The sequence below is a fragment of the Meles meles genome, chromosome 4 (assembly GCF_922984935.1).
Source record: "Meles meles chromosome 4, mMelMel3.1 paternal haplotype, whole genome shotgun sequence".
Classification (NCBI taxonomy): Eukaryota; Metazoa; Chordata; class Mammalia; order Carnivora; family Mustelidae; genus Meles; species Meles meles.
Genome location: NC_060069.1, coordinates 102372327 through 102398554, shown reverse-complemented (window position 1 = coordinate 102398554; position 26228 = coordinate 102372327). Strand labels below are relative to the sequence as shown.

At 38.8% G+C, this 26228-nt stretch overlaps 2 protein-coding genes across 4 annotated transcripts in view; one reads left to right on the top strand and one right to left on the bottom strand.

Moving 5' to 3' along the window:
- NAA50 (N-alpha-acetyltransferase 50, NatE catalytic subunit) overlaps nucleotides 1–15018 on the bottom strand; it is a 36190-nt gene extending 21172 nt beyond the window's left edge. Inside the window, exon 1 of one of the 2 annotated variants that reach the window (XM_046002812.1) lies at nucleotides 14689–15018. In XM_046002812.1, coding sequence (XP_045858768.1) covers nucleotides 14689–14696 — 8 coding nt within the window. In that variant the 5' untranslated portion in view covers nucleotides 14697–15018. The remainder of the gene's footprint in view (nucleotides 1–14688) is intronic. The other variant, XM_046002811.1, reaches the window with a different exon arrangement.
- A 633-nt stretch (nucleotides 15019–15651) lies between these two features.
- The window catches only part of ATP6V1A (ATPase H+ transporting V1 subunit A), a 62991-nt gene continuing 52414 nt past the window's right edge, over nucleotides 15652–26228 (top strand). Inside the window, exon 1 of one of the 2 annotated variants that reach the window (XM_046002865.1) lies at nucleotides 15652–15845. The gene's annotated coding sequence lies outside the window, so the exon portion shown is untranslated. Of the gene's footprint in view, nucleotides 15846–15908; nucleotides 16043–26228 lie in introns of those variants that run through there. The other variant, XM_046002866.1, reaches the window with a different exon arrangement.

The following is a 26228-nucleotide window of genomic DNA, read 5'->3' as shown; positions in this document are numbered from 1 at the left end:
GAAACCACCTGTGGTAGGTAGAACAATGGCCCCAAAGGACGTCCATGTTCCAATCCCAAGAATCTTTAATATGGTATTTAACATGGAAAATACGTGCTGCAAAACGTGACTAAGACCTTGAGGTGGGAAGATTAACCAGGACTATCTGGGTGGGCCCAATGTCATTAAAGAGGCCTTAAGAGTCAGAGAAGAATATAGGACAAAAGAAGCAGAAACACGAGATTTCAAGATGCTATACTGTAAACTCTGAAGATGAAGGACTACAAAACAAGGAATGTATGTGGCCTTATAGAAGCTGAATAGGCAAGGAAACCAATTCTCATCTATAACATCTAGAAGAAACAATGTTTTTGTATTCATTTCCTACTGCCTTAAGGAATTATCACTGAGTAGCTTAAACCAGAAATTCTCTGGAGACTAGAAGTTCAAAATCAGGTCAGCAGGACCATGCCCTCTGAATCTGGAGTAGAATCCTTACTTGCTACTGCTAGCTCTTGGTGGCCTCAGATATTTCCTGACTTGAGGCAATAACAAGTCTAATGTCTACTTCTATCTTCATTTGGGTGTTCTGTATGTGTGTCTCCTTTCCTCTTCCTATGAGGACACTAGTCATTGGATCTAAAGCCCTCTCTAATCGAGCATGACTATCTTAATTACATCTGCAAAGACCCTATTTTTTTTTCGTTCTTTTAAAAAGATTTATTTATTTGAGAGAGAGAGGAGAGAGAGAGGAGGGGCAGAGGGAGAAAGAGAAGCAGGCCCCCCACTGAGCAGCAAGCCCAATGCGGGGCTCAATCCCAGGACACTGGGATCATGACCTGAGCCAAAGGCAGACACTTAACTGACTGAGCCACCCAGGTGCCCCGAAAAAACCCCATTTCTAAATAATGTCATGTGCTGAGGTCCCAAGTAAACATGAATTTTTCTTGCAGGAGGCGGGAGTACTATTTAAAATCACTATACCTACCAATACCTTGATTTTAAAAACCCATTTCAGATTCTTCATCATAAGAACTAAGGTAATAATTTGTTTTTAGGCAATTAAGTTTGTAGTAATTTGTTATAGCAGTAATATAAAACTAGTACATTCCTAATGTGTTTTCCAAAGTGGCTGTACCATCTGCATTCCTACCAACAATGCATTAGGGTTCTAGTTTCCCTACATCCTCATCAACACTTTATTTATTTGAGAGAGTATGTGTATGAGAGAGCAGGGAGAGGGGCAGAGGGAGAGAGAATATCATGCAGACTCCCCGCTAAGCGAGGAGACCAATGTTTCACAACCCTGGGATCATGACCTGAACCAAAACCAAGAGTTGGATGCTTAACCAGACTGAGGCACGAGGCACCCCCTCACCAACACTTTTTATTGTCTTTTTATGTAAGCCATTTTTGTGGTATAAAGTGATAATCTCATTGGATATGCATTTCTCTAATGACTAATAATGTCAAGCTTAATTCTGCATGGTTATTAGCCATTTGTCCATCTTTGATGAAACATCTTATTTAAGATTCTCTAGGCCTGAGAATAAACCTTAGGTTTTTATATTAACTAATAAAGAATTCCCATTTTTATACTGGATTGCTTATTTTATTGAGTCATAAGAGTTTTTTATATATTCTGGATACAAATTCCTTATCTGATACATAATTTGCAACTATTTTCACTCAATTTCTGGCTTATCTTTTCATTCTAACAGTGTATCATACTAATGTAAACTGTTACTAAGAGCGGAAACTGAAAATCCTCTGTACCATCTTCACAAATGTAAATCTAAAAACTATAAAACTATTCTAAAGTAAGTTTGTTGGGGCACCTAGGTGGCTCAGTCAGTTGGTTAAGTGTCTGCCTTGGCCTCAGGTCATGATCTCTGGTCCAGGATTGAACCCTGCCTCAGGCTCCCTGTTCAGTGGAGAGCCTGCTTATCCCTCTCCCTCTGCACCCTCCCAACTCGTGCTCACCCTTGCTCCTTCCCTCCCTCCCTTTCTCTCAAATAAATAAAATGTTTAAAAAAATGAAGTAAGTTTGTTTTTTTAAAAAAGGAGGAGATACTGTCAGATTAAGAGGTGATAAGACATTTCAGCCAATTAAAATGTGTGGATCTTTCTGGATTTTGATTTGAAAAGGACATTTATAAGACAAATGAGAAAAACCAAATACAGGCTGGATATCAGATCATAAGATATTAGGTATTACCATATTACAGTTTTTTTTAAAACTCATCCATGATAAAGATGCATACTATATTGTATTATTTACAGATAGAATAGGATAGTGTATCAAGAATTTCCTTTGGGGGTGCCTGGATGGCTCAGCGGGTTAAAGCCTCTGCCTTCGGCTCGGGTCATGATCTCAGGGTCCTGGGATCGGCCCGCATCTGGCTCTCTGCTCAGCGGGAACCCTGCTTCCTCCTCTCTGCCTGCCTCTCTGCCTTCTTGTGATCTCTCTGTCAAATAAATAAATAAAATCTTTAAAAAAAAAAAAAAAGAATTTCCTTTGAAGTACTCCAGCAAAAAAGGAAAAAGGGAAAGTACTGATCAGGCAAAGACAAAATAATATGACAATTAATGCCACCTACTGGAACTGAATGTACTGAGGGCTCAATGCACTACTTTTATAGGTGTTTGAAAATTTCCATAACAAAAAAACAAAACAAAACAAACATTACTTATTTACATAAGGGACTACAACCTGTAGCACTCTGCACTTACTTTACATTTTACAGCAACTCTGGCTAAGAAAGAACAAAGATGTGCTACTTTTGATACTAAAACTCATGGTAGAATGCACTTGATGCCTAACTTACTCTCGACCATTTGAAAAACAGTAAAAGGCAAGGATTTCAAACCTTCAACAAACCACAACCCCTCAATTTCCAGCTGTACCAAGCCTTCAGTTTGCAGAAATGTTGAACAGGAGCTGAATAAGAATGAGCCTTCCATTCTGTTACATTATCTCCCCTTCTAAATTCATCAGTCTCAGGATAGCCTGTTACATAGTCTTTGCCTTTGGTGTAAATGGCCACACATACTGACACTTTTTTCCCATTAAAACTACTGTCAAACATGTTTTAGGTAACAATGGTCATTTAAAAAATTATTTATATAATGTAGTTTAAATGCTACCTAATGTTATGGGAAGCAATGTTGGCATTAAGTAGATAAAAACAATTAGATAGTAGGGGGAAAGCATTCAGAGTCTTTACATTAATTTATCTCATAAGAATTCCCTTTTGTAACACATCACTTTCAGTTATTTCCTGAAATACAAATACTGCATTGTATATACCCTCAGATTATGTGAACAGATCATCGTATTACCAAATTATAGTGAAATAGAACATCTAAAAACATAACTACTAAAAGAAACAATTTTAGGGGTAAACAAACAGGAGATCATAAAGATGTTTGAGAAACAATTTTCAAGAGCGTAGGGGAAAAGTTTAGAGAAGCAGTGTCACAAAATCCAAGAATGGATTCCAAACCCACCTCTAGACCAGAATCACTTTGACAGTTAAAAACTCAAATTTCCATATCCCACTGTGGAATCTTTAATAATTAAGGCTTCTTATGTTGACCACCCAAGTTTAGGATCCACCTAAATTAATAAACCTCCCACTGCATATATGTAACCTTCCATACCCAAGAATTCTGGTGAAGGAGAGGCTAAAGACGGGCGTAGAGAAGTGGATTTCACATAAAATGTTAAATCATCTTTCCTATGTAAGTAACACAGTATATTACACTATAGCTTTAATGTTTGTGATACAGTTAGTATTGAATCTCAAATTCAAATCAGCATCTCAAAAGCTGGTTATTACTACACTGTTAACTTACTTCAGATTAAGATTTCAATGTAACTTATTCTTTTTTAAAGATTTATTTATTTAGAGAGAGAGTACGCGCATGCACAAGCAGGGGGAGAGAAAGAATCCCAAGCAGACTCCACACCGAGTGCGGAATCCTAAGTGGGGCTTGAGCTCACAACCCTGAGTTCATGACCTGAGCCAAAATCAAGAGTCGGATGCGTAACCCACTGAGCCTTCCCAGCGCCCCACATTTCAGTGTAATTTAACAACATAAACTATCTTAATTTATCAACTTAGGACCTCTACTCTGTAAATAAGCCCCAAATTCCTGGACTAAAAGTCAAATCTGCTACATCTATTAGACTCAACAGTTTTTTGTTTTTAATTTAAGTTGGTTGCAAATATTTAAATCAGAAGCTTTTACATAAAGCCTACATTTCTGGACTTTTTTTCAATCATTTATCTTATCTGCCTGGTCCCAGGTTCCTGTTGGCACCAGTTTACAACCATAACTATAAAAACTGAAATACGGGAGTAATTTAAGAAACTATTCTCTTGGCTCAAATTCATGTGACATGTCATTTTTTTCTTGTTTTTCAAATCTGTAACAAACCCCCATGTCTTTTCATACTGAAGATTTTAGAATAAGAATCTAAACGGGGAAAACTGATATAGCAGAAGTACCCATGTATACCAAGTTCTTAGATCTGAAAAATTACTTGCCCCCTACTTTATAGAGCCCATTAGTTATTTTCTTATATCAGCACCACAAGATTAATCTGTTAGTCAAATCTCATAGCATTTTCATGCTTAGAATATGGTAGAAAATCTTTACCTGTGGCTTAAAACAAGCACTGTGATACAATGGTAATGCATGTTAAGTATTCAGCATAGCAACATCAGATAATAACCATTCAAATGTTTTTAGCTATTGAAGGTAATGTCAATTATGCCCAAAATTATAAAAACAAAATTTAGTAGCAATATTCTGAAGGGCCATAAGATGGAGGTGTGACTACATACAATGTCTTTCTCCATGAAGTCTGACTGAAGTTATACTGTAAAAAAAAAAGAGAAAATGAAGGACTATATAGAGAAAGTTTAAAATCTAACCATTTATTTTTTTTATTTATTTTTTTTTAAAGATTTTATTTATTTATTTGACAGACAGAGATCACAAGTAGGCAGAGAAACAGGCAGAGAGAGAGGAGGAAGCAGGCTCCCTGCTGAGCAGAGAGCCCGATGTGGGGCTCGATCCCAGGACTCTGGGATCATGAACTGAGCCGAAGGCAGAGGCTTTAACCCACTGAGCCACCCAGGCGCCCCGTAAAATCTAACCATTTATATTTTAAGTGATTATTCAGTACACCTTAGCACAAAATTTTAACTACTTGGTCACTTCTTGTGCAGTGTTTGATCTGGAAGGGACCTTTGAAGCCAATGGGTCCACTCCTCTTCATTTCACAGATGATGGAACTGAAGCCCAGAGAGACGTACCTGTGGTTATATAGCCATTTATCAACAAAGCTAGAACCATGCCTATGCCTACAAATTTCCATTATAGTGCAAGATCAACCATACATAGGACTCTCCTTCAAAAGAGTCATCTTTACTCAAGATTACTAAGAAAGAGAAATACCAAACCAGGAACATTTATGTAAAGTGTACTAATGACAAAGGGGATTAAAGTATTTTAGTAAGGATCAAAGTATGCCTATGGTCCTTTGATACAAAATTTTGAGGGGCTTAGGGTAGGTAATTTTTTCTCAGCTAGCAGTAATCTGGTTCTAAACTCTTGCCTTCAAGTAAATTACATGAAAGAGTGATTCCTCTAAAGCATAAATTCCTTTAACTTAAAAGTTAAGTCCACTGAAAATTTATCAAAGCACAGCTTAAAAACTAATTGCTCAGGAGGCCTTAACCTGTCATCCTGCTGAGATTTCCACCTCATCTGAACTATATTACACTGTTTGTACCCTTTCAAGGCACAGCACCTCTCTGCTGTGAGCATTTATTTTTATACCTTACCTTTTTTACTGAGCTACAAGACTTACAGCAGGACCTCAAATATTTCAAGGAATTGATGAACTACTTCCAATAAGTCCAAGAATCTCTAGGTCCTTAACTGATGGGCTCTCTCTCATGTCATCTAGATTTTAGGGTTTCTTAATCCTAGTACTACTGATATTCTGGGCTGGATAATTCTGTGTGAGGGGGATTCTGGAGCACTGTAGGATATTTAGCATAATCTCTAGCCTCTACTCACTAAATGCCCCACCCCACTGTGAGAGATATAACCTTGTTGACTATCACTGTTCTAGAGGTTTAGCAGGTATCAAGAAAGTGATGGTGGGTGGATTAGCTCTACAAGATGCACGAGTGCAAGTATAAACTGTGCAAAAATCTCAGCAATTATTTGCTTGGGTACAAGAAGTGCTAAACACACACTAGATATAAACTACTTAAGGTTATAACCTAAAGATAATCAAATAATTCTAGGAAAAAGTTTTCCATGGTCATCCATATCTTCAATTAGAGTTCCTTCCCAGCTATGGCTTTTCCCTTATTACAACCTAAATGTTGCTTTTACTTCCAAGTCTCTGAATCCAAGCATATATTTTCTAACTGCTTACTAGTTATCTCTACAGGAATCTCATATTCAACACATTGAAAACTGAACTCACCATCCTCCACAGGAAGTTAAAACATCCTATTCTCTATCTTTAATGAATAGTCCCATCATCCATCCAATATAAAAATTTAGTTTTATATGTACTCTTACATCCCATTTTAATCTGTTAATTCTGCTCCTCAAATATCTTCATAACCTGCTCATCTACCCCTTCTCTAAGCAGAATGCTTCAGACAATCATTTCAACACAAATTCTAATAGCCTAATGAAGGGGGAAAAGACTAGAACCAAGGAGATAAAGCCAACACGATGCAGTCAGAATCATCTTTTAAAAACACAAATCTGATCACTTTACTTCTAATGCTTAATGCTGCACATAACCAACCAAAAGAAATTGAATAGCACTGCATATAAAGCCCTCATTACCTAGCTGGGGCCACTGGCCTAGCCTCTCTCTCCCACCTTGTTTTTTGGCCATATAAACCTTCAAAAATTCCAAAACCCACCAAATTTTCTTTCCTTCTTGGTTCACCTCTGTAATGTTACTTCATTAAAAGACTAAAGATACTAAACCTATAGATACATTAGTAGATTATGGATGCTTTCTTAGAGCTATTGTAAAGATTAATAGAGAATTTATTGCCTGGAGATGTACTAGGTAGCTATAAAAAATAAAAGGGCCATGAGGGGGAAGGATGGGAGAGGAAATCTCAAAAGGCAGACACAAAAGCAAAATGAAGAAAGCAGCTTAAAAGAGAACAGTTCAAATATTCCAAAGTTTTGTTTCTTGGTATCATAAAAAGTGCAAGCTAACAAGAGACAAGGGATGGCAAACATGTAACACACACACCACAGCAGTCACGGTAGGTATTCATGATGACCTCACTTTTTTTTTGGTTTGGCAATCTAAGAACTCATCAAAGCTATCAGCAGATTAAATACCAATTGATTAAATATTATCAACAGATTAAAACAGGCACACGAATTTCAACTTCTGGCTGTTCTTATTTAAGCTATTCTTTCTAAAGACAAAGAAACCAAGACCCAGAGATTAAAAAAAAAAAACTAGGGGCTCCTGGGTGGCTCAGTGGGTTAAAGCCTCTGCCTTCGGCTCAGGTCATGATCCCAGAGTCCTGGGATCGAGCCCCGCATCAGGCTCTCTGCTCTGCAGGGAGCCTGCTTCCTCCTCTCTTTCTGCCTGCCTCTCTGCCTAGTTGTGATTTCTCTCTGTCAAATAAATAAAAAATATTAAAAAAAAAAAAAACTATTAGTGACTGCTAACAATCATTACTGGCACACTGAACTACAAAGTGTGGTTGCTTTTAGTTCAATGTTTTTTGTGTTAAAGTAAGTCTCCTTTAAGAAGATAATTATGCTGGAGAGTCTGGGTGGCTCAGTCTGTTAAGTGTACGACTCTTGATTTCGGCTGGGGCCATGATCTCAGAGTCCTGAAACTGAGCCCTGTGTGGGGTTCCATGCTCAGCAGAGTCTGCCTGTCCCTTTCCCTTGCCCCATCGTTCTCCCAACTTGTGTGTATGCTAATAAATATATAAGATATTTTTTTAAAAAGATGAATTATTTATGAATAATAATCTACATGATTACTATGTAATCCAAGTGTATCTTTAAATATACTGTAGTTTTCTGGAAAGAGAAATACAATGCTCCTAAGTACAATTCTCCTTGCTTAACTTAGTTTATAACAAGTTCCATCTGTAAAAAATTTCTTCTCATGAGCTGGGTCGTAAACTGGCATCATCACTCTGACAATATTTACTAATTTGAAAGTCTCAACCCCATTTTCTAAAGAACATTATCTTTGGTTGTTTTGCAATTTGAAGTCAAAACACACTCAATATCCAAATTAAAAACTGGTTAAGTTACAAGAGTAACAGGTAAGTCCCAAACATATGCAAATGGCCAGTAAGAGTGGGAAATGTCCAAATTTACTAAGTAATCAAATTAACAGTAACCAAAAAAAGGTGGGGAGAGAAATACCATTCATCATCTAATTAGCGAAGTAAAACTAGAGTTAGTCTATTATGTGAATATGTCCTCAAACCCAACTTGTAAAGAAACTGTTACTTCTATCATTTTACAAATGCTCGATGTATGCCACTCATCCCAGAAGAAGGTAATTTACACCACCAATGCTGAAATGGCAGCCATAATGTCTTCCTTCATTTCCTTAAGGTTTTTGCAAGTGCCCCTCCCATTCCCCCAATAGCCCTTGGAGAAGAAAAGGGCACTCTCATACATTGGTGGCAGTATGAAACTGCCACTATCTTTCTAGAGGTCAAGTGGCAACAAATATCAGAGCTTTAAAAAAACAAGTATCTTCTGATCCAAAAAATTCACTTCTAGGGAATTATCCAAAAGAAATAAAGATGTGTGTCAAGTAGTTTTATAAATAAGCATTCACTGCAGCACTATCGAGGACTTATGAGAACCCTCTGGATTTAAAAAAGGTTTTCCATTAACAGCTTCAGCAATGATACAGGCAGAATACAGGCCGCACTAGCTCAGAAAAGGCAAATGCATACTCCCAATTATCCCTTCTCCATCATGGCAGACAAGGTGAATGGATTACAATATTTTAGTCTAAAACCAAGAGTGGCCTCAGAATCCTTCATCACAGAGGTATGAGACCAGCCATGTACTATCTGTTGACCCACAAGCTGCACATTTACTGTTTAGAAACACCATCTAAAATTGGATCCTAAAAAAAGAGATCATGTTTTACACAAATTTTTTTTTTTTGGATCTAGTACAGCACTGTCCAAAACAAATACAATTTGAGTTACATACGTAATTTTAAAATTTCTAGTATCTACGTTAAAAAGGAAAAAAAAAAACAGATTAAATCATTTCAACATGCAATCAAAATAAAAATTAATTTCACTTTAGAATTTTTTTTCATACTAAGTCTTTTTAAAGTTTATTTGCTTATTTTTGATATCTCTAAATCCAACATGGGGCCTAAACTCACAACCCCGAGATCAAGAGTTACCCAGTCATGTGACTGAGTCAGTTAGGCACCCCCCTACCAAGTCTTTTTAAAAATCCAGTGTGTATTACACAGCAAATCTCAATTCAGATGATAATTTTCCTTGGAAACACTTGATCTGTATTTACATTTCACAAACTTTATAGATTCACTAATCCAGGTTGTTCCAAACATACTTGAAAATTATCCAACAACTGATTTTGAGTATCAGTTTTTAAAACTAAAATTTTAATTTAAATTCAGGACGCCTGGGTGATTCAGTTGGTTAAGCGTCTGCATTCGGCTCAGGTCATGATCCCAGGGTCCTGGGATTGAGTCCTGCACAGGGCTCCCTGCTCAGCGGGGAGCCTGCTTCTCCCTCTCCTACTCCCCCTGCTTGTGCTCTCTGTCAAATAAGTAAATAAAATTTTTTTAAAAAATAAGAATAAAAAATAAAATTTTAATTAAAATTCAGTTCCTCAATAACACAAGCCACATTTCATCTGTTCAACCGCCTACTTACTGTAGTTAGCCATTACTGTATTGCACAGGACAAGACTAACATTCTTCCAATAAGTTAGGCAATGAATGTATATAGGAACCAATGGAAGAGATCATATCAAGAGAAAGCAGTATTTGCCATAAGACAAATATATAGTTTTGTAGTTTTTAAACTATAATACATACAATTTTCATTTCTGTGATGAAAAGAAGTTTCTATTGGTTACAACTGGTATTTTAATGGTTTCTGTAGGCTGTCCTTAAAAAAAAATAGACAACCATTTAAATAATTGAGAAGTTTTATCTTTTCATATGGCATAAAGCTGGAAGTCATACCTAATATGTGTAAGAGAAAATCAGAATTCAAAAGGATTTCCACAGGCCAAAATGGAAATGTAAGTAAAGTGAAATTTAATATAGATATTAGTTTGATCTGGCAAAAGAACTGGCTTTGAAAGATAATGCTTTGTATAGATAACCTTTAAAAGTCCTTTTCAACCCTATAATTCATGATTATTCTTTGTTCAGAACTTTACCACCAGTTGTTCACAATCACTGGAAAAAAAATCACCAACATTGATGGCAACATAGCATTAGTCACCAATGTACTGGCAGATCTACTTTCTAAATTTTATGATTTTATTTACAGACAGATGCAAACATCTGATCTTATGACTTATGGTATAGTTGTACCTGATCACTTACATACTGAAATAAATACATTATAGTCTACTTTTACTTCTCTCTTATATTGGTTACACCATTATATTGATTTTCTAAAGAAATTGTGGCACAGGTAGGTTATATTTTATGTGAATTCATCTCGACAAAGCAAGAGAACATTACAAAGTATTTTAAAATACGGTATCTCAATCCACATCCCACAAATTATTGGCTTCATAGAAGCAAGAGTATGAGTTGGAGGTTTATAAAAGTTCCTGAATTCACCTTCAGCCTCACTGCCTGTCCCCCTACAAAAACAGCAATACAACCTTAAAAAACAAACAAATCTGTTTTCTTAAGTATAGAATTTGTATGGTAAAGAGCACAAATCTTGTTCACAGTTCATTGACTTTTTAACATATGTATATATCTATGCAATCAATATCCAAAGTAAAGATAGAGAAGATTTCTAGCACTTCAGAAAACTCTCTTATGCTTCCCAGTCCATATGCTGTCAGAGGTAACCGTACTTCAACATAGATTCTTTGGACAGCAGAATCTTCTACTTTGAGAACTACACTGTTCTATATACTGTATTATAACTCCCCATCTTTACTTTGGATGTATTCATACCTTGTTAAAGACTTTTTTTTTTTTTTGAAGTAAACTCCTCCAGTGTGTAGATCCCAATATGGTGCCAAACTCCCCACCAGGAGATCAAGACCCAAGCTGAGATCCAGAGCCAAACAAAAGCTCAACAGACTGAGCCGCCCAGGCGCCCCAAACACATTTTTATTAGAACTAATTTATACCTCTTTGCTAAAATTCAAAGGTAAATAAGTTCAGTTTTACTTTCTATTATACTGACTAGCTATATTGCCATCTCAGTCATGGCTGTGACTTCTTGCTTGAATATCATCTTCCCTAGAGAGTGATTAGTAGATAAAAATTATCAGCCTGCCATCCACAAATTCAACCTACATCCCTGGGTCCATAAAAATAAACAGCTTCAGTACAAAGGAAATAACATCTTGTAATATACCCTCAAGTTTCTAGACCATGTATATAAATACATGCAATAATTAAAAACTGGAAATTTATCTACTTTGGAGAAAAGGCAAAAATACACGCCAATACAATGGAATGTCCTACTGCTACTACTAATAAAAACAAACTATAAGTATGAAGAAAAATCAGATAAAATAGTAAAGTTTTAAAAGTTTGAAAATGATAGGCAATACAGATGACATAAAACATTTATTTTTTTTTTTATTTATTTGACAGACAGAGATCACAAGTAGGCAGAGAGGCAGGCAGAGAGAAAAGAGGGGAAACAGACTCCCCGCTGAGCAGAAAGCCCGATGCTGGCGATCCCAGAACCCTGAGATCATGACCTGAGCTGAAGGCAGCAGCTTAACCCACTGAGCCACCCAGGCGTCCCGACATAAAACGTTTAAATAGTAGATTGATTTAGAGTTAGAAGTTCTTCATGTTTCCAATTTTAGATATTTCTATTCAACTTACAGCTCAGTTAGCTCAATATACAATAAAACTCTTAGCAAATAAAATTTCATACAAAAATATATAATCAGGACCATGGTTTCATTTTCATAGGCCTTTCCAAATCAAGAGTCAGGACTATAACACTAACCACATTGTGCATGGCGATACAATTCTTTGAACTAAAGGAGCTTAGAATCTTTTAAATGTCTATTGTCTTCATTTTTTCTGTGTCTTAAATACAAGATTTAGAAATGAAAAAAATTTTAAAGTCCCATCTTACCTGATAGTTATTCACGTGGGAAGTTAAAGGGACTATTCCTGTGAAATCATCTTAAAAGTTTACCATTAGGAACACAACTTTAAGTTTCCAATTATAGTGATAGGAACTTCACTTAAAGACCCTTCATTTGGGGGCTAGCTGCTGGCTGGCAGTACAAATTCAGCAACTATAAATCTCCTCTATATTTGGCCAGTTACTCATTTCTGGGGATTTGCCACCATCATTTTATTACACATAAATCACCATTCTAAGTTTAAAAAAAAAATTGCCTTGAGTGTATTAATTGAAGGTAGACTGAGTAATATCACTGTTTGACCCCGTTTCTATTGCCAAGTCAGGCATCAGAAAGAACATGACACCCTAGCAAGACTGAGCTAGACCAAAGATTTTGGATCTAAACACCCAGAACAGAAATTCTCTTGGAAACCTTCCTTTATAAATCCATGCAGTCTCAACTGTGGGAACTATTCAGTCTCATTTTTAGTACTCTAACAGAACAAGATGAGAAGTATTGTGTACTGAGAATAAAAGATAAGAATAAAAAACGAAGAGTCAGTTAAGAGTCTGCCTTCCTCTGGGGGTCATGGTCCTCCTGGGATTCAGCCCCCTAGGGGTTCCCTGCTTCACAGGGAGTCTGCTTCTCCCTCTTTCCCCTGCTCCTGCTCTCTGTCAAATATAATGTTACCCAAAAAAATAGTAATAAAAACGAGTAAGAGAAAGGGGGTAAAAAAGAAGAAAAAAACTGACTAAATTATACTGGCTCATATATAAAACAACAAACCTTCATAGATCACGATTCAAGCGCTGCAAATACTTTCTATATCCAATGAGTATCCTGATCGGAACTCTTTAGAACTTGATGTTTAATATGAAGGTACTAGGAAAATTTCATCATTTCTGAACTTTAATGGAAAAACATACAATTCAACATTAGAATGAATTTCCAGTGTTTAAAGCAACACCGGAGTAAGGAATCATGTACAGACCCAAGGTGAATTAACCCCCTTCTTGGACTTCTTGGACCTCTTCGACCCCAATCACATATACACACCGACGGCCTTGTTTCACGTAGCATGGGATTTTTCGAAGACTGACTTTTACTTCATCCTCAAAAGGCTGAACAGTTTTAAAGACTTCACTAACTCAACATATATTAGCCGACTTGCTATAATACCAAAAAAAAATCCAGGCATCTCAGAAAGCTTTTAACATTGATAAAAGGAGAGCTCCAAAACAGCTAATTTAGGAAATATTTTAAAACACCGTGTTGGGCGCCTGGGTGGCTCAGTGGTTTAAGCCGCTGCCTTCGGCTCAGGTCATGATCCCAGGGTCCTGGGATCGAGTCCCACACCAGGCTCTCTGCTCAGCCGGGAGCCTGCTTCCTCCTCTCTCTCTCTCTGCCTGCCTCTCTGCCTACTTGTGATCTCTCTCTGTCAAATAAATAAATAAAATCTTAAAAAAAAACAAAAACCGTGTTATGTCGTTAATATTTTAATAGTATGTAACTTAGTAGTGAAGTGATATCCAAATGGAAATAGTTGAGCCAAAATAATCCCTAGTCTTATTCAAAAGAAAAACTGTGAAAAAATATTAATTTCGCTAATCACCTCAAAAAAGCTTCGTTGCAGTATCCAAGGACTGCCCCTCACCGTCCACCCGCCCCCCCCCCCACCACCAAGCACAGGGGCAACAGCAAACTACTGAAGCAATAGCTCCACCTACTGATCGGCAATACTTCCTTAAACATTTTGGCACCCCAAGAATACAAGAGCTCACGCTCTCTCCCCCTCCTCCACTCGCTCTGACCCAACCCAAATCCAGTTGAGTCACTAGCTCTTAATACTCATCTTCATGCTCTTTATTCCAATTCCGTCTCCCTCCAGAAGGTTCTGCACAGCTCCCAAATGTGAGTAAGACTGAAAGGTGTCAAAGACCGCGGGTCCCAGGGCTGAGCCTGGATCTGAAGAGGACAACCAGACTACTCCACTTGGAGTGGCGGGCCGCGGGTGGCTCAGCCGTCCACCCCCGGGTGGGAGGCCCAAGGCGCCTCACAAGAGCTTTCCCCTGTTGGCCTACTCGGCTGCTGGTGTCGGTTCAACCCATTCATCCTACGGGCCGAAATCCTGGGTTCCGGGGGTCTTGCTTCTGCTGGCCCTTCAGCCCGCCAACAACACCGCGCCAAGCATCCGCCCCCTCCGCTGAGCAGAGAGAAGCCCAAAAATCTCCCTCCATCGGGTCTCCGCCCGGAGTCTCTCCCCGTCTTTGCAGCCCCTCTAGCCCACCGGCCCGGCCCTGCCCGGCTGCCCTGCCTCACCCTTTCATCTTCCCCGCCTGCTGAGGCCGTTGTTACCACCGATATCAACGCCGTTGTCGTCGCCGCCCTGAGCTCTCCGCGCCCTCAGCTCGGGCCACTCAACCCCCACAAGCCGGCCTCCCCGCCTAGGGCAGGGAGCTGAGCGGGTGACGGAGGCCGCGAGAGTCAAGCGCAGCCCTGCGTCTCCGGAGGGGGCGGGGGTGTCTCCCGCCGCCGCGCTGTGCCGCCGCTTCTCCACACGTGCACACCGGGCTATCCACTCTCGCCCGCCGCCGCCGCCAGCCAGACCCGCCGCCGCGCTCTGACCTTTCACCCCGCCCCCTCTCCGCGCCGGCGCGCCGGCCGCCACGCGCGCAGCCGCACTACTGGCCTCCGCGCACCCTTCCCCCTCCATTTGAGGACCTCCATTTTCCTACTGGGCTGTGGCCTCTGGCGTCATCTTTCTCCTCCCATCCCTTACGACACTACTCGTGGGGCTTGCCCGGTAGGCCCTGGCGGTAAAATCCGGATTTTTCCAACCCTCCCTCTCTTCTCCGATTTTAGCAAGATCAATCTTCCCCGGCCCGGTCCTGTTCTTCCAGTTGGTAGTCTCCGGAATGACCTTCAAACGCTGTCTCCTAATAGGATTTTATAATGGTTCTTCTAAATGTAGAAGAAATCTGTGGAAGACTCAAATGAGATATTTTGAAGACTAAGTAATTAACAATCGGCCGGATAACTTGGCTTCTGTCCAGCACGATCCAAGTTTTGAGATCACGTGATTGCCTGGGCTTAAGCCTGGGATTTCAGCGGCGGGCCACTGTGGTACAGAATGCGGTCGCCATTTCCGGTCCCTAGATCATAGCATAAACGTCACTTCCTTAGCAAAGCACTTTAACCCATTTCACGCACGCCCTCTACATTACACTTTACGACACAATCTTTGGGAAATTCTTTGTTTTTCCTCTGGTTTTATCGCAAGAAAATAAATGTTAAAACGATTTGCAAAAATACAGGTCCCCGAAATGCAGCACGCCTGCCCGGGGGCGGCAGGGCGGAGCTCGAGGTCACGTGAATATCTGGGCCCGCCCCCCTCTGCAGCTGAAGACTTCCCCTCCCGCAGTGACAGAGCCTCTGGTCGGTGATCGGTACTGTTTCTGCACCTCGCGCCCCGGCAGGTGAGCGGCGACCGGTAACCGGCGACTGGTGGGAAGAGGAGAAGGGGTGGGAAGAGGAAGAGAAGAGAAAGTGTGAACGGCCAGCCTCCGTTGTCCGGGGCTTTCTCCTCGCTGTCAACCTGCTCTGGCTAGGAGCTCTTTTCTCCAGTTTTCCTGACCCTCGCTTCCCCCACTGTGGTCGCCCCAGCCACTTAGGGGTGAGACGTCCACCTTTCCCGGGGTTGGGGGTGAGAGCGGAGTCTTTGGGGCTTCGGATAATGGGTTTGGTTCAGTCATTTATCGGGGTGCGCAGTAGTCTCCGGGTCTTATTCCCCAAAGCCCATTCTTTTGCAGAGGCCCTGCTAGGTCCTTATCTTCAGCCTTGGGCTGGGAAGCTGCGAGGTAGGAAAAACCCTAGAGGCAGAGGCGTCTCCGGTGAGACGGGCTTGGGAGAGAATGTCACTGATGTGGCCTCACTGCGGAGTCACTGTAAAGCTTGCTCCGAATGTGCTTTCTCAATAATTCGGAGTTTTTAATTTGACAGCCCTGTATGAGGCGTTCTGTAGGTATTCACATAATTTGGTTGGCCTTGGAAGAGTAAAAGCAGGCCTTTTACCTTTCTCTGATTTTATGGTGCAGGAAGGGAGAAAACAGTTGAAAGAATAAAGATGTACTGGCTTCAAAACAGGAGGTGTTGGTAATGCGTCAGTCTCAGTTGAATGGGGAGGCGTTGAAAGATGATGGTGTTGCGGTTTCGTGCTCTGCAGGAGACCCAGACTAGCTTATGGAAAACTGACTGGGTTTCCCCGACAGGGAAGTAATTCTTCAGAAACTGGGCTGGAAATATAATGAAACCAAATGTATTTGACCTTAAACTTAGAGGTAAGAAGGTTAAGTCAAGATATCACTTACTTTATATTTTCTGCCTTTGACATTCTCTTTTGTCCTTTCTACCTGAAATCCTACCTAATTGCTGTTCCCAATCAATTTCTTGACCAGTGGGTAAATTTATATTAAGTAGCACTTATATTCCTCTTTAGCCTTCCCTATTTGTGTAACTCCAAGTGACTACTTCAGATTTTGATGAAGAGTGTTTTGTGAAAATACAGAAATTATTTTGCTTAGGTTCCTGCCCAACCCAGTGTACTCCCACGTCACATGTAATGTGTAACCAATGTTTTGACCCTAAACAATGTGCTTTAATTTAGGAAAGAGTATTTTCCAGTTTGAGGTTAAACTCTTTTATTTATACTGCAAACTCAGAAAGTCCCCTGGTTCTTTTAAATTGAAAAGCCTTACAGAAGTTACAAATTTGATTTTTAAAATTTAAATTACACTTTTTTAATATCTGAAAAGTCATGTTCTCTGTTACACCTTGTAGTTTTCTAGCCAATATAATAAAATAATCCGTTAGTGGGCTGAAAAGTGAGGAAGATGGAATTCTTTATCTTTGAGTAGTGGATGTGATTGATTTGTTTTTGGTTTTCTGTATCATCCAAATTCTCTACAATAAACTGATTTTGTTAAGGGGAAGAAAAGGTTAAAATCCTAGTGTAATATTAATTTAACGAAACATTTTTATAGTAAGTTCAAAATAGAAAAACTCACCTATTGATGCTCCTTGCCAAAAAACCATAACTTTAAAAATGGCCTTGCTTTCTCTACGTAATAAACAAGACCTCTATTCTGGATTTACAGTTTTAGCATTTTGTGTTATTGTCCTGTTTACTGGTTATGTTTAGGTAGCCATGCCTGCTACCAAAATAAATACAGTTTCATCCATCAGTTTGCTCCAGAGTGACATTCTCTGATCTCTAGAGGAGAGAAAAACATAAGCAGTGTTGATTCATTGGCCAGGTGATATTCCAGCATTTGCCTCATTTTTTAAAAGCCCTGGAAGTCCAAACCAGTCCTGTCTGGGTGAGACCAAAGTAGGAAAGAGAAAAACCAGCTAGAGAGCATTGAGTACTAGAGGGGAAAATGTCAGTATGAAAGAGGTTGTGAATGAGTCTGCAGTTTTACTTCACAATTTCCCCAATTTTAGGGAAGTCTGGAAGCGGTAGCTTAGACCACTAATGAAATTAGCAGCAGGAATTGGTGACTAAATTGCTATTGAAGTTGAGTGTGAAAAAGAGCTTCAATATTATGTGTAATTCATACACAAACAGGTGATTTGAAGCTAGGAAGCCATTTCTGAAACTAACTTGCCTTGCCTTTTTTTAAAATTAAGACTTCATTTATTTATTTTAGAGAGTGAGCTAGGTAGGAGCAGAGGGAGAGGGCTAAGCAGACTTCACCCTTGAGCGCAGGGCAGGAGGCTTGGGGCTTGATCCCACAACCCTGAGATCATGACCCCAGGCAAAATCAAGCATCCAGTGCTTAACCACCTGAGCCATCCAGGCATCCCTGAAGCTAGCTTTTTACCAGTTTATGAGTATTACAAGGAGAAACCTTAAATTCATTAGGGAATTGTGCTATAGTCCCAACAGTAAATGACCCACAGGAATTTTTGTGTTAAGATCCCTGACATTGCTTGTAGGCAGTGTCTGAGGTCTTTCTTAATATTTCTCTGCCTTTGTAGATTATCAACACCATCAAGAATGCTTTGTCCCTCTTTGGCAGAACTAGCCCCTCAGTCCTATAGCATGCACACTGTTTTCTGTTCTTCTGTTTTCACTTCTAGCACATCATATTTGATTACTGTTGGCTGGGCTGTTCCTTAGTAAACCATAAAGCTCCTAGGAGTTCAAGGATAGTGACTCTACTGTTGTGTCTTCAGAACTAAGATGCTGAAGTACCTGATGAGTCTTCAGTAAATTTTATTTATTTATTGAATGAATGTTTGACAGGAAGGTTAAGCTAGTTTTAAATCTCTTAAAAATTATAGCTCCTTCTATGGTTGTATATTAAGTATTAGTTTCCATATATAATTTGGTAATAATAACCATTCAAATAATGGTCAGAAGAATAGACAGAAACATAGACTTTATTAATGCTGTGATCAACGTATTTTCACAGCATATATGTTTTCTAGTAGGTATGGTTATCGTCCAAATATGGAAGGGAAGAAGAGTGAGTTGTCCTTAAAAATGTGGCTCTGGGGGCGCCTGGGTGGCTCAGTGGATTAAGCCGCTGCCTTCGGCTCAGGTCATGATCTCAGGGTCCTGGGATCGAGCCCCACGTCGGGCTCTCTGCTCCGTAGGGAGCCTGCTTCCTCCTCTCTCTCTGCCTGCCTCTCGCCGACTTGTGATCTCTCTCTCTGTCAAATAAATAAAATAAAATCTTTAAAAAAAAAAATGTGGCTCTGTATAGGCTACAAGTGATATAGCACTAGAGTGAAAATCAGGGGATGATCGTTCAACCTTCCCACTTTAGTTATATGCTTTTTAAAGTAAAGTTGAGAGTGGAGGCTTAGGATTTGATACTAATTTAATACCTCCTCTTGAGGGTATTGTGAATTCAAGTGAGATAAACCCTAGATAATCTATATGAAAGTATTTTTAATAATTTTTAAAAATTTTTTATAAACATATAATGTCTTATTAGCTCCAGGGGTACAGGTCTGTGAATTGCCAGGTTTACACACTTCACAGCACTCACCGTAGCACATACCTCCCCAATGTCCATAACCCCACCACCCTTTCCCTAACCCCCTCCCCCTGGCAACCCTCAGTTTGTTTTGTGAGATTTAAGAGTCTCTTATGGTTTGTCTCCCTCCCAATCCCATCTTGTTTCATTTATTATTTTCCTACCTCCCAAACTCCCCACGCCGCTTCTCCACTTCCTCATATCAGGGAGATCATATGATAGTTGTCTTTCTCTGATTGATTTATTTCGCTAAGCATAATACCCTCTAGTTCCATCCACGTCATCGCAAATGGCAGGATTTCATTTCTTTTGATGGCTGCATAGTATTCCATTGTGTATATATACCACCTCTTCTTTATCCATTCATCTGTTGATGGACATCTAGGTTCTTTCCACAGTTTGGCTGTTGCGGACATTGCTTCTATAAACATTCGGGTGCACGTGCCCCTTCGGATCACTACGTTTGTATCTTTAAGGTAAATACCCAGTAGTGCAATTGCTGGGTCATAGGGTAACTCTATTTTCAACTTTTTGAGGAACCCTCAATGCTGTTTTCCAGAGTGGTTGCACCAGCTTGCATTCCCACCAACAGTGTAGGAGGGTTCCCCTTTATATGAAAGTATTTTAAAAACTGAGTGGTATTTATTTTATTTTAAGATTTTATTTATTTATTTGACAGAGAGTGAGAGAGACAGTGAGAGAGGGAACACAAGCTGGGGGAGTGGAGTAAGGGGAGAAGTAGGCTTCCTGCTGAGCAGGTCTGATGTGGGACTGGATCCTATGACCCTGGGATCATGACCTGAGCTGAAGGCAGATACTTAACGACTGAGCCACCCAGGCATCCCAAAAACAAACTGGTATTTAAATGTAGAGCAATATAGTATAGACTTTATGAGTATAGACTTCTCAGTCATACAGACCTGGGTTCGGGTTCTGGCCCTACCACTTATTTAGGCTATATGATCTTGGACAGTTTATTTAATCTAAGCTTAAATTTTCTCATATTTAAGTTTATCCCATAGGTGCTATTAAATTAGATCATGAATACAGGGAGCCTAGTACATGCTTTGTAAATTTTTGTTAACTTTACTCTTACCTGGTTTGGTTTTATATACTGACTTTTTTTTTAAGATGTTATTTATTTAAGACAGAGCATTGCCCGTATGTGCACATAAGCAAGCATGAGCAGGGAGGAGGGGCAAAAGCAGGCACCTCGCTGAGCAGGTAGCTGAATGTGGGGCTCCATCCCAGTGTCCTGGGATCATGACCTGAGCTAAAGGCAGCCGCTTAACCAATGGAGCCACCCAGGTGCCTTCCAAATACTGAATTTTTAAAGGACACTTAAGGCATCCTTTAAAATTGAACAAGTTTGGGATGAAGAGAAACGAATATAATTTGAAATGAGGCTATTACCAAAAAATAGAGGACTAGAAAAATGTACTTATAGCAAAAATTCTAAAACAGATTTATCAATAGAAACTGAGAAATATCAACATAAGTCTCATTATTTTGGCAACTTCAGTGACTTCATGTTTTTATATAGATTTTCCAAAGCTCATAATTATTAATATGTGGAATCAATTTAAGGAGGTAGTTCTTCTCTTCCTAAATTTTTATCCCTACAGTGCATTATAGTAATACATTAAAATTGTACAGAGCTATAGAGAAGGGACTTTTGAGTTTATGCTTATGTTTAAAAATTTTACCTTTTATTTTACATGTCTTTATATTTCATTTTTGTCCTCAGATGAAGTAGGGGTATGTAGAGAATACAACAGGGACATGAACTGGAGTAAAAAAAATTCTCCTAAATTCATGATTCACAAAGATTAATGGTTTTATATGGGAAAAATATCAGTAAATTAGATAATAATTGAAATATAGTTATCATGAGTTTATGTTTCACCTTAATCCTGAAAAATTTATTACTCATTTGTTCTAAGGAAAAATTTTATGAAGAGATTATTGAATTTAATGTTAACCTCTATATTTTGGTGAAATAAATTGTGGTCAGTGTTTTCCATTTAATTTCCTTAATTTCCTTCTGTAGAGACTTGAAAAGTTTTACAATTCTTTTTTTTTCCTGTTGTGAAATGAAAGTGACTCTGGTTTGTATAAGTGTATTCTTTTATGCATATAGTGTATACATATTGTATATATAGTAAATATATTTTTTGTGTATGTGTTTATAAAGAGAAATGGAATGGGTGTATATATTCCCAGTATAGGTTCTTCTTTGTATTTGAAACTATCAAAGCTACTTTTAAAATTAGCTAACTACTGTGATAAAATTATCTATGACTAATTTATTTAAAACTCCCCTTTATATTTGTTTGTTGTTAGCTCTGCTTAATAAATTTCATAACCATAATTAGACTGTTGCTAAAAATTGGTATTCAGGGTGTCTGAGCTGCACAGTTGCTAAGCATCTATCTGCCTTCAACTTAGGTCATGATCCCAGGGTCCTGGGATTGAGCCCCAAAATAGAGCTCCCTGCTCAGCAGGAAGCCTACTTCTCTCTCTCCACTTCCCCTGCTCATGTTCCCTCTCTCGCTGTCTCTCTCTGTCAAATAAATAAAATCTTTTTAAAAATTAAGAAATAAAAATTGGTATTCATAGGTATTTTCAGAATAACCTGGCTACTTTTATGGTATCAAAAATTTTTCAGTTTTGACTCTTAATGCTCTCTATAAAGACTTGTTCTTTTGGTGATAAATCTTTTTAAAAATTGTACCTACAATATGTCATGTCATGTTTTGTTTCTTTTCTGAAAAATAGTTAAGTGTACTTCTTTGAAAATAAAATGGATAATGCTTGGTATGATACAGAAGAGCTCCAGATGTGTTTGAGCAATGAAACACCACCAGATTTCATATTTTGCTTTAGTTATTTCTTTAGTTTTTTAAAAAGGAGTGTTTATTTAAAAGTAGAATGGAGAAGACTAATTAACTTGGAAAATATTTGTAAAATTGAAGAAAGAGCATGATAAAAAAAAACTATGTTGTGATGATTATATATACAGATTGGAAAAGTTGGAAGGAAATGCATTAAAATAAGTGATTATCTCTAGACTAGGAGATCAAAGAAAGATTTAGAATTTATTACTCTTTTGTGCATGTGAATTTCTACAATCAATAGTCATTGCTTTGGGCAGCAAATTTTTTTTTTTTAAAGATTTTATTTATTTATTTGTCAGAGTACACACAAGCAGGCAGAGGCAGCTAGAGAAGCAGGCTCCCCGCTGAGCAAGGAGCCCCATGCGGGACTGGATCCCAGGACCCTGGGATCATGACCTGAGCCAAAGGCAGCAGCTTAACCAACTGAGCCACCCAGGCATCCTGGGCAGCAATTTTTTTTTTAATTTGATATGGAGAATTAAGGCATTTAAATAAGGATTTCTTCTTAATTATCTGAATATCTTAAGTGAAAATGTTTCAGTTTATCCAGATAGCTAAGTAAATTATTTAATTTTATCAGTGCAGATATATTTTTAGGCATATATAAGCACAGCAGAATTTTAAAAGCAGAAGTAAATTCCTGCATATAAGGGAATTTAATACATGACAAAGCTCTGTTTCAATCCAGTGGGAGAAAATGGCACATATATAGTTAAAGTAACTGACACAGCTTGTCTGCCTAGAAGGAAATAAAGTGGAGCTGCTGCTTTGCAGCACAGGCACAAAATAATTTCAGAGGGATTAAAAGCTTAAATATAAACAATAAAATATTTAAAATATTAATCCCCTGAATTTTCTTTGTACATACAGTCTAGATGTAGTAACTTTCAATGGCAAAGATAAACGACAAAAAGCAGATTAGAAAAAAAGTGTTTGAAGTATGTAGAACAGTTAAAGAGTTAGCATTTGTAAGAACTATTGCATATTAAGTAAAAGTCCATAGAATAGAAACATAAACATGTGACCAGAACTTGATAGAAGAGAAATCTATTCAACAAACGTGAAAAAAAAAAGACATAAAACTTCACTAGTAAGCGATATGCTAACAATGAAATAATTTTTTCTGACTGGCAAAAATTAAGTGGTAAACCTACTGCTAATAGGGATCTGAGGTAGAAGACGTTCTCACAGGATGCTAGTGGAGATGTGCATTGTTACAGTGTTTTTAGTAAACAATCAGGCAGTATCTGTTAATACTGAAAATATATATTCTTCCATCCAGCAGTCCCACTCTGTGGCAACTTTTCCTTAGAAATGAAGACAGGTGCCTGAATGGATCAGTCAGTTAAGTGTCAGCCTTGGGCTCAGGTCATGATCTTGGGTTCCTGGTTGAGGTCGCTGCTCAGTGGGGAGCCTGCTTCTCTCTCTTCCTCTGCCCCCCCCTTCCTGCTCATGTGCTCTCTCACTCTCTCTTTCAAACAAATAAATACAATCTTTAAAAAAAAAAAAAAAAGACAGTCAAGCATTTATGTGAATGTTGATTGCAGCAATGTTTTTTTTTTTTTAATATTTATTTATTTATTTGACAGAGAGAGAGGTCACAAGTAGGCAGAGAGGCAGGCAGAGAGAGAGGGAGAAACAGGCTCCCCACTGAGCAGTGAGCCTGATGCGGGGCTCGATCCCAGGACCCTGAGATCACGACCTGAGCCAAAGGCAGAGGCCTAAACCACTGAGCCACCCAGGCGCCCCAGCAATGTTTTATAGTAGCAAAAACCTGTGAACACAGGGAATGTCTTTCAGGAGTACCATTATATAAATCATGGCACAGGAATATCATGGAATATTTTTGAGGTTATTAAAAAATAGGATTTAAATCTATGCTGATGAGTTGAAAGGATCTCCATCCTGTATCTTTTTTTTTTTTTTTAAAGATTTTATTTATTGATTTGACAGACAAATCACAAGGAGGCAGAGAGGCAGGCAGAGAGAAGTGGGGGGAAGCAAGGGGAAGCAGGCTCCCTGCTGAGCAGAGAGCCCGATGCGGGGCTCGATCTCAGGACCCTGAGATCATGACCTGAGCCGAAGGCAGAGGCTTTAACCCACTGAGCCACCCCGGCGCCCCTCCATCCTGTATCTTAAGTGACAAAGGCAAAGTTAGAGAAATGTATGTAATGAGATCCCATTTTGATGGGATCCCAGTTGAAAAAACACTTTGAGTTTTGGGTATGCTTGAACAGTTAAAGTTGGAAGGAGGAATAAGCAAAAGAAAAAAGTACCTGCAACAACATGCATGTAAAACTGTTTACGTATGTCTGTGCAAGATGAATTGCAAGAAAAGATAGTCACCAAAATGTCTAGTGGCTATCTCAGAGTGGTTGGATGGGCATTTCAGATGATTTTTACTTTGGTCCTTACATATTTCTATATTACTGTGTTTTTATTTTTCCAGTGAACATAGTGTATCTATAATTACAAAAAAAAACCAAAGCAGTTGACATAAAAAAAAATAAACATTCTGATAGGGCAAAGAAGGAATAAGTAAGGAGAAAAATACCACTTGAAATACCAGAAATGGCAATTATTGGAAATATTTTTTGACTTATTTATTTTCATATCTGAGGGGAAAGTGTTTAAATTATCCTGATAATTCCTTAAGTTCTCCTTAATTTTGTATATGTGGTAACTTTTGTGTACCCAATAAGAAATTGCTATTAAGAATGTGCAGGGAAATGCTAGGCATTACCAGATTGGGTTGCAAATATACCTTTTATTTTTGGAGTCGATATTAAGTTTTCCAGAAACTTTTTAAAGATTTTATTTATTTATTTGACAGAGAGATCACAAGTAGACAGAGAGGCAGGCAGAGAGAGAGAGAGAGGGAAGCAGGCTCCCTGCTGAGTGGAGAGCCTGATGCGGGACTCGATCCCAGGACCCTGAGATCATGACCTGAGCCGAAGGCAGCGGCTTAACCCACTGAGCCACCCAGGCGCCCAAGTTTTCCAGAAACTTTTTATGCCTGGGAGATAGAGAATATTGCACAAGTATGGGGTGTATCCCCTGACTTAATCACATGACAAAATCAGAATAAGGAAAAGTCTACATTTGGGTTTTAGTTAATAATTTTAGAAAAACACCAAAATACTAGATACAATGAGTAACTCTCCTTAGGAAAGCTTTAAGTAAGAATATCTTTTTTTTTTTTTTTTTTAAAGTAAGCTCTATGTTCATTGTGGGGCTTGAACTCGTAACTCTGAGTTACGTGCTCTACCCAGTGAGCCAGCCAGGTGCCCCTCAAATAAGAATGTCTTTAAGGAGGCAAAATTAAAAGTATTGACAATTATTTAATACTTTATTTCAGTCCTTTTAAGAGGCTGAAGTTATTAATACATCGTTCAAGGCTCTAATAGAAAATGGCAGGGTACCTGGGTGTCTCAGTCAGTTAAGCATCTGCCTTCAGCTCAGGTCATGATCCCAGGGTGCTGGGATCAAACTCTGCATCAGGCTCCCTGCTCAGTGGGGAGTCTGCTTCACTCTCTCCCTCTTCTGTCCCCCCTGCTTGTGCTCTCTTTCTGACAAAAAAAATAAATAAAATCTTTTAAAAAAAGAAAATGGCAGATGCTTTAGAGTTGGATTTGTTGCATGTTTAAAACATCTGTATTTGTTTCTCATGTTCATCTTTTTTGTTTTCCTCTTTCCATTACCAATATTACTAACTTGATGGTATATATGTTCTTTATCACAACACATACAGATCTCTTTTTGAAAATAATTGGGATATATGTAAATAACAAATAATTTTCAAGTAGTATTGAGGCAACATAGCAAGGAGGTTAGGGGCATAAGCACCGGAGACAGAGTGGGTCACATCCTGGCTCTGCTGCTTCCTAGCAGTGTGACTTTGGAGGAAGTTGTTTTTATC